This window comes from Carica papaya, chromosome 3 (assembly GCF_054855325.1).
Source record: "Carica papaya isolate Zhongbai chromosome 3, ASM5485532v1, whole genome shotgun sequence".
NCBI classification, from domain to species: Eukaryota; Viridiplantae; Streptophyta; class Magnoliopsida; order Brassicales; family Caricaceae; genus Carica; species Carica papaya.
Window position 1 is genome coordinate 11,549,542 of NC_142311.1, and position 9,453 is coordinate 11,558,994.

The window sequence follows — 9,453 nt, forward strand, 5'->3', positions numbered from 1 at the left end:
TAAAAATTCAATCTTTCACTGTATCCAATGACCGATATAATTCCAGTAAATGAAATCTCAGTCGTCCATTTTTCATTAGACTTTCTCAATATATATGATTTTCCCTCCTAAATATATTCTACCATATTTATTTTCTATTTAATCAGACGCTTATTCTATTTTTTTGTATAAATGTCAAGTAATCGATGTAAATTTTATTTTGCCTAATTAAGATTTAAGAACTTCCATTTACAAAGATTTAATATCCTCTATAATTGGAAATGTATTAAATATAAAGTGTGAAAATATGTAGTGCTAGATTTATGTGGGATAATACTGCCAACAAAATTCTTCTAGAATTTCATGTAGACTATACTCATAAATAATTTTATGTTGATTTTTTTTATAGATTTTGTAATATACGGGTCCGGAATTTGACCCGGGATTAATTTTAAAAATTAAAAAAATTGTATAAAAATATAATTTTGAAATTAATAAATTTTTATTTAATGTGAAATTAGGGAATAAAATACGTTAATAATGAAATTTAAAATAATTTTAGGAAAAATGGGTGAAAATTTGGGTTCGGAATGTATTTTTGAAAGAAAAATCAGAAACTGAGAGTAAAAATACAATTAAAGAAAATTGTGTCACATAGGACTGCCCAGTTAGCAGCCCAGACGAACCGGAGCGTGTTACGTGGCAAGGCACGTTGACTCGGTGCAATGTGGGAGGCCACGCTGACAATCCGTGTGCCTGCGATCGTACAGCCCGGAAGTGTACCCGCGCGCATGGACGATTCGGATTTGTTCCCTCCTCAGCCGCGATTGGACGGTCACAATTAAATACGATGAACGGTCCAGATTCGTTCCTTATTCAAACGGTCGAGATGAAATAAGCGATGAACAGTTCATATTCATTTTTTCTTTAAACGCGATCAGACGGTTGAGATCAAACACGATGAACGATCCAGATTTAAGTGAGACGGGTATAAATATCTCGCATCACACTGAATCCAAACCCTAGCCGCCAGCCTCCCACCAGAGAAGAAGAACCAGTTGCTGGAGAAGGGAGCCAACCACGCTCGCCGCCGCGCCAGATCCACCTCTGACAGCCAAAAAAGGTAAAAATTCTCCTATATGTTTGGAATTTAATTCTGAGCACCCCCATGGCCAAATCGAAGCTAAAGGAACGACGGATGAGGTTTCCGCCCAACAGGCCGCTGCAGGCAAAACCCAAAACTGCCTTCGATGAGCCTTTTTCTATTTTATGTTTCGTGCGATTTTTTCACCATTGTGTTCACCGTTCTATTTTCTATAGGTTGACCGAAGAAAAAATCCAGCCATGAAAGTGAGTCGGCAGAGCTGTCGTATCAAAAAATCTCGCCATTGGTAAGTTTTTATTTTTTAACTTTTTCGGCCAACCGAATTCTTTTAATATGTTTTTTAGCAATGATTGGTATAAAATTGGCCGAAACCGACCAAAACTGGCCGAAACGGCAAGGCTAAGGCAAACCACTGCTGCGGGCGGCGATGCCGCTGTACCGGAATTCTGAAATTGGCCAAAAAATATTTTAAAACTGATTTTAGGTTTTTCGGTATTTTTAGGTACATGAAACGTGTTTTAATTTTCGCAGAAAAAATTTAGGAAACTTGGAGACTGCCAGTAGGCGCAGTAGAAAGTTTAGTATTTTGCACACCGATTCGGATAAGAATCTCTTACCTTATTCTCAGTTATGAAATTGAAATTTAATAATTGATAATATGGTATTTTGTATAATTTAGAAAACTTTGAGAATAATTACAAGTTACAAATGGAGGCAGAAACCAGTTAATCATTTATTTGTTGTCCTGTTTAATTGATTGTTGAATTTACAGTTTTAAATATATGATGATATACTGGGATGGTTAAATGATTCAATTGTGTTTTTTATATATATATATATATTGCTTGTCTTGCATGATTTACGGTTGATTTGTGAAATTGGTAATTAATATGCAAATGAAAAATTGTTTGGTTATGTGAATTAATAAATAGTAGCCTTACTGGATATCCTGAGAGATGGTGGATAGACCAGGTACATAAGAAACCTTACCGTGAACGTTGTTTCATACCGAACGGGATATCAAAAAATTGTATTTTTGGCACTCATATCGGATGGGGTATGTGGACGACCTAATCTACTCTCATACTAAATAGGGTATTGAAAGATTATATTTTTAGCACTCATACAGGATGGGGTATAGGGATGGCCGGTTTGTTAACAATGTTAGATATGAGTTTATACGTAGTGGGATATTCCTATGGGCCCCCAGGGATACCACTAGGCAAATAAAAAGGGTAAAAAGGGAAGTTATTATTTTACTCACTTAAATATGATGTTGGAATGTTATTTAAATTATTATCTCTATAGGTTGATTTTAAAAATCTAACAATGGTAAATATATATGATAAATGATTTTCTTTATGATAAATAAATTTACTTAAATTAAGAGCTCCATTAGTTATTTTTATGATTTTTACCAACCTTTAGTTTCTGTATCGGTGAGTAGTGTGATATTCTTACTGGGTTAGTGTATCTCACCATTTCATGAACTATTTCAGATCAAGAGGGGTAAGATTCAGATCCCAATCAATAAAAGAGTTGTAAATAGTTCACCACGCGAACTCTTTCAAAAGTTAGTTAAAGTCGTCCTAGGATGCTCAATTATTTACTTTTCGTTTATTTCGTTGATTTTTATTTGTTCTTTTAGAATTGATATTCTTATAACCCTATTGGTTATTTTAAATTATTGTGTAAGGAATATAAACTCTAACTCTATTATTCTCTTTCTGCATTCAATTTATGATTTTATTTCCTTTTAAGTTCCAGCCCGTTACAGGTTTATATTTATTTAAATTAAAACAAAATAAAGATCTTACTTAAAATAATAAAATTAAATTCAAAAAATAATTTTTTATAAAATATATTCTAAATCTAATTAAATTTAGTAGAAGTTAAAATATTTTAGTTCAACTTTACATTGAGTTGCTTCTCCATCTTTGTAACACTGCTTATACCTTCCTAATCTACCACCAACTTCATTTTGTTTGAGCTTTTTTTCTCCATTTTTTTTCATATTATAGATAAAAAAAGGAAAAAAAAAAAAGAAAAAGGCCAAGATGATCTTTCAAGAATCCATAACTTATCGGTGACAATCTTGATGGCTTAATTTATACAACGGTATTAAAGATACTATTATATTTTTGAAATCATATGCATGAGAATACTATTAGATTTCTAACAAACTTTTTCTTTACGAAAAAATAAAAAATTAATTAAACACAATAATTACTTGATAAAAATAAAGACAAAGTTATTAAATTGAAACTTCAAATAACAAACAGAATCAAGTACTAACTAATATATATAAGATTTCAAACACACATAATTATTCAATATCTCATCCCATGAAAAGGAGAATTCATTTTTCAAAAGTTGATAACCATAGAAACTTATTAAGATGCCAAACACTGCTTCTAATTCTTTTTCGAAATGACAAAATTCGTTCGTTGTCCTTCTCACCCTTATTGTTTTCAGAGCTTCCGTTGTCTTCTTTCATGTCACGATCCTCAGTAGCAGAACCAAGAATAGCTTGGCAATTTTCTGTATATTTCTTCACCGCTTCAACCTCCTTCTCTATACGCTACTTAATTGCGACCACTCAAAATGGAATGTTGTAAAATTAAAAATCTAATTGCTATTGTTTTGATTTTTTTTTTATGTAACTTGCATTTTGTTCGAAATGAAAGGGGTAGATTCTAAATACCTTTCATTCTTTTTTTTTTTTGTAAACAGCTTGGGTAGTATCAGTAGATTATGAATAGTATTAACGAACAAAATGAGATTTTTTTTATTAAAAGGTTTATGAAAACAAAGGGAGGATGTTGAAAACGAGGGGTTAGGTGTCAAAAGCAGAGAGACTGGATAGATATATATATATATATCTATATCTATATATATGTTTATATATCTATATAAATTTGGAGATGGAAGGAAATGAAAAACAAGGACGGCTTTCATTATGAATGAAGGGAAATTTCGTTTACTGGTGATGAGGAAGAAGTTGCATTGATGAAGGGAAAAAAGAACTGTTGACAGATGGCGATTGACGAGAAAGAACAGAAATTGAGAGGAAGCCAAACGTTAGATGTAACGACCAAGAATTGTAATTAATAAAATACTTCTGAAATTATAGAAATTTAATAAAAAATTATTTATAAAGGTTAAAGTGAGAACAATTTAGGAAATTAGGAAAGCTGTAATTCGCAAAAAGGATCAAAACGAAAACGAACACTCAAATTTGGGATAGAAGCAGGAATTTCAAAACTTCCAACACCTCAGCAGCTGAGGTGTCCTGAGAAACCAACCCGAAGAAGACACATGGCAGGGAATGCATATTCAGTCAGTTGGCAAATGAATGGGCTTGATCTTGCCACGCATGGACCTCGTGGCAGATCGCATGGTTAGGAACAAAAGAGGATTCTCTAACGGTCTAGATCTAGCTTCACTCCCTGGACGGCCACGATTTAATTGGGTTTGGTACATAAGGAATCATTTTACAAAAACAATAACAAAAAAAGAGACGAAGGAGCCCTAAGAGAGAGAGAGCACGGGCAGGAGAGAAAGAAGAGCTCGAGCTGCTTGCAGGTGACCGGAGAAGGAAGAGGTAGCAGCGATTTTCAAGCCAAACAGGGGGCGAAGAAGTAAGACCAATTCACTCTTGAAACCCGAATCAGCAAACGGATGTTAATAAATTTCCTAGATCGTACAAATTGGATTCCTTGCGTGTTTCTTAAATGCACTATGTATGTTTTTAAGGTGATGGTGTAGAATGTTTCCAAGGTAATAACATAGCAGAAAAAATTAGGGAAAATGGTGGAGTGTAGGAGTTGTCGACCTGGTGGAGCAGTGAAAAGGTTTTGTTGTAGGAATGGTGCCGCTTGGGGTAAAATTAGGAGGGTCAGTCATGAATTCTGGTTTGAATTAACTTTGAGATTTAGTCAGACTTGAGGTATGCAGATCGGGGGAACCAACTAGGAGAGCTTACAAGGGAGCAAGATGAGATTAAATACACTTATAGGAATAAATAAATAATCAAGGAGATTAAAGGCTTACAAAGAAGGGAAAAGAAGAGAAATATGGTCAATGACAGTGTTGAACAATAATAGATATAAGAGAACAGAAGAAAGATGTTAAGGTGAACCAGAGGGGAAATGAAAATAAGAGAGTGATAAAACAGCATAATTGAAAACAATATTCGGCAAATATATGTGTTATGATCTGTTGTACTGTGGTGATGTGTGCGTTGTTGAATATGGCCAACCCTGCGGCCGCGGAAATCGAATTCCGGTACAAGTTCTGCAGTGACTTGCAGAAGTAGTGCGCTGAGTAATTGCGTTGTAAATGTGTTTGCTTGAATGTGTGTGCGTGATGGATATTGGAAATGGTTGCATGTGAGTGCTTTAAACCTTGCTGTTAACTTTTATAACTGTGATCTGTTATGGATGTGTACGTTTGTACAGTGGAACCGGGTAATGAGGCTTCGGATGAAATGTGGTGTGTATGCATATGCATTGTTTATATTAACCTGTTTACATTTACCTGCAGGATTATGAGCTCTGTTAGGAGCTGTGTGTGTGGCCTGTTGTTGGGTCGTGAGGTGTGTGTGTGTTGCGTGACAACTTCTTGAAAACGTAAAATGCAGAATCTGCGTGGCCTGTAATTGGGTTGTTGAGTGTAAGTGTTGAGTGAATAATTGCGTGATGAATTAATTTACCGAAATTTGGGTGGATGTTGAGCCTAGTAAGTAGCATAAATTTGGGATTGCCTGTGAGAGAATTATTAATATGACAGGGAAAAAGGGACTCGGGCTAATTGAAAGAATTGGAGCAGATGTGCAGGTGAAGGGAGAAACTGAGTGAGGGAAAAATATGGAGAGAGCAGACCTGACGAGTCTGCAGGTTGTAGGGTGTGTGTAAAGGAAAGAAGAGACTGAGCAGAAAAAAAATTGAGGCAGTGAGAAAGAGCAGTCCTTTGGGGGTGGCAGGGGGATAGAGCGGGCCTGCTGAGCTGTTTCGGTTAGTGCAGAAGAGTTAGTGTTTGTTGAGGAGTGAAAAAGTAAGGAAAGAAAAATGGTGAGACAGAGACAGAGAGAGGGCAGACTTGCTGGGTCATTTCGGGATAATGCAGGAGTGACAGTGATCAGTGAAACAGTGAGGAAAAGATGAACATGGAGAGATGGGAGAAGAGGAATAAGAGAGGTTGCAAAATTGGTTTTAGAGGAGGTGGTTGCGGAATGATAGAGGAAGCCGAGAGTGATGAGAATATTTTGCAGGCAGGGAGATGTTCAAGTCAAGAACGAGTAAGAAAAGGGAGGTCGGGTAGAGGAAAATCCCAACCAAAGGAATGAATGAATTGAGTGGAAACTAGGTGGTGCTGTCAGGAAAATTGTCTTGAAAATAGGAGAAGTGGCTTGAGGAATGGGTAAGTATTGGACAGAAAATAACATGGGCCTGGGGAGGAAACGAGTTTGGGAGTTGTTCTTGAGGAAAATGGGGAGTTTATTTACATTTATTCTATTCTGTTGGTTTTAGTTTGAATTGATTTTACTGGGCTGTATAGCTCAACCCTTTACCATATTTCAGAAATAATTAAGCAGGAACTAATTCATGAGCTCCCGGAGTCTGACCATGAGCCGAAATGCATGCAGAATTTACATGTGGAACTGGTGGAGGATTCACTGGATAGATTTATTTTTCTGTTTTGCCGAAGTGTCAGCTTAATCAGATGAGTTTACTTGCTGTATTGGATGAAAACTGTTTGTAGTTGAGTTGAGAGGCATAGTAGTTATGAGCACTTTTTGTAGGAATTGTTGATGAGTAAAATAGTAGGTCTATATTGTGTTAATATACCTGTAATGTAATTAGTACCTGTTACAGTGGGAAAACTCTTGTTAATATTGGGATGTATCCGTTGACACTAGTAGATGAATGAATACATTGACATAATGTGGTGTAAAATGCGGGTTGGTACATTAGATTTTTCTAACAGTTATGCTGTTTTAGAGAAATTTTTTTTAGGATAATTAGAGAGGGGATTTAAGAGGAAGAAAAGAGAAGTTTTTTTCCCCTGAATCAAATTTTCATTTATCTACTTCTTGATATTTATTTGCAAAACATTAGCATATTGCTTTGACCATTGACAAGCTGATGAGTAGGGGAAGAGTGATAGTGAATGCTTGTTAATTATGTAAAAGAGCGGCTGAGACCTTTTTGTACATATCTTTTTGTGCATATCTTTTGTAAAAGAGTGATAGTGAATGGCATTTATATATGCCATTGACAAGCTGATGAGTTGTAAATATCTTTTGTACATAGATTGTATCCCCTTGGTGCTATTGCATTAATATATTGCTTATACTTTTTTATCTCAAAAAAAATTAGCATATTGGTTTGATATTTAAGGTGGATTAATCATTAATTGGTGGCATTCTAGGTGATTGGTCTCTAACTGCCTGATAGTGGAGTTCCTTTTTAATTAGCCATCCATTTTATTGTTTTAGCATTAAATCGTGTGCTTTATGTAGACTAAAATAAAGTTATACACTACCAAACTTTGTCAGTTTATCAATATACGAACTTTGAAATTACTTTCTATTTATTGTAGTTGGTTTCAGTTTTAAGCTTCTTTTGCAAATCATCTTATACTTATTTCGTCTGATTGAAGCAGATAATGGCTTCAAAACAGCCAAATACCGGGCTCTTTGTGGGATTAAACAAAGGCCACATTGTAACCAAGAAGGAATTGGCTCCTCGACCCTCTCTTAGAAAAGGAGTAAGTTTTTTCTATGCCCGCAGAATTTCCATAACCTACTTATGTTTTTGAGTTTGGTTTCTTGTAGCTGTATTTTGCTGTGCTATATATTTTGCAGTTGATTTTTTTAGCAGGCTCAGTTGAAATTTCTTTGTTGCAGTTATGAATATTGAAGTTCTTAGCTTGCTTCTGATTAACTGCTGATATGTATGTGATCTCTCTCCTGTTTTCCATCTGTTGCCCTCTCATCATAATTCACAGAAAACCAGCAAAAGGGTTCACTTTGTGAGGAGTTTGATCCGTGAAGTTGCTGGTTTTGCACCATATGAGAAGAGAATCACTGAGCTACTGAAAGTTGGTAAGGACAAGCGAGCATTGAAAGTAGCCAAAAGAAAGCTTGGCACTCACAAGAGGGCAAAGAAGAAGCGTGAGGAGATGTCCAATGTGCTCCGCAAGAGCAGGTAATTTCCAGGATAATATATACCAATATGTCATCTGTTATTGACAGGCCTGTGCGTTTCTCACTGTCTTTGATGGACAGTGAGGGAAGAAATGCAGTTGTATTAATTTTTTCTATGACCATTCTCTTATGGTGATGTTCCTCTCAGGGCTGCAGGAGGTGGAGAGAAGAAGAAGTGAAGCATGTTTTGCTAGTTTGTTTTGGTCTCACACCTAGAAGCAAGGGTTTTACTTTGGTAATCACATTTTGTAGGTGCTACATTATCATATTTAGAGAAGAAACTTTATGTGTGGGGATTTGTTGTTTTCCATTTCATAGAGAATTAAAACAACTTATAAAATCTTTGAACTTAAATGAAGAATCTATTGCTATTTGGAAAGTGATTTTATTTTTTGAAATCTTTAATTTAAATGAAGAATCCATCACTATTTGAGCACTGCTGATTTTATTATTGTCCCTGTATTTTGTATTTTGATATGATCTATTTAGATTTTTCTGATTCTGATGAAAACTTATTAGGAGGAATGATAGGGATGCTTGACATGATAATGGTAAAATTATAAGGAGAAATCGTTCAATATGATAATGATAGAATTTGTTTGTATGATAATGATAGAAAACTGGTATGTTTCAAAAATATGAGTCGGGGGGAGTAAGCAAAGTATAAAATGATTTCTGCTAGTAATAATTTGTAGTTTTTGATCCGTTAGTATGTGTTATCATGCACTGTAATTATAAGAAGTATATAAAATAATTTCAAAAAAAAATTAAGGCAAAGTCAAAGAGAATATAGAAGAAATTTTTTAGAAACAATAATACAAAATTAGAGAGAATTCAATAAGAGAAGTTAAGCTTTTAAAGTTATTTTACTTTAAGTGTCTTCAAAAAATTGTTCCTTCAGAATAGTATTTCACATTAGTAAGTAGAATGGAAAGTGAAAAAAGAATAAATGTAGTTTAACAGTGAAGATAATTTAGTAATTTTATTTTTGAATGATCCTATTTACGATATTATCTCACGATTAGGTGTAGTTGTTAAGAATTGTGAAGTTAATTCATTATAACACTAAATATGTTTGTAAATATTTTGTAAACTGGTGGTACTCTCATTTTAGTACCTTGTTAATATATATACCATAAAAAACAGTATTGTGAAGATG

The 9,453-nt window shown here is 34.6% G+C and overlaps 1 protein-coding gene across 2 annotated transcripts; it reads left to right on the forward strand.

Annotated features, from left to right (window-relative positions):
* Positions 1-4,569: 4,569 nt before the first annotated feature.
* On the forward strand, positions 4,570-8,673 carry LOC110825054 (large ribosomal subunit protein eL36y-like). Of its 2 annotated transcripts, none has more exons than XM_088215773.1 (4): positions 4,570-4,725; positions 7,751-7,855; positions 8,096-8,295; positions 8,443-8,673. In XM_088215773.1, exons 2-4 carry the CDS (start codon positions 7,754-7,756, stop codon positions 8,471-8,473), a joined length of 333 nt encoding a protein of 110 aa, XP_088071899.1. In that variant the 5' UTR covers positions 4,570-4,725; positions 7,751-7,753; the 3' UTR covers positions 8,474-8,673. The 2 variants fall into 2 exon arrangements, with proteins under 2 accessions (XP_088071899.1, XP_088071900.1); XM_088215774.1 differs by having other exon boundaries at positions 4,579-4,725; positions 7,748-7,855.
* Positions 8,674-9,453: the final 780 nt, after the last annotated feature.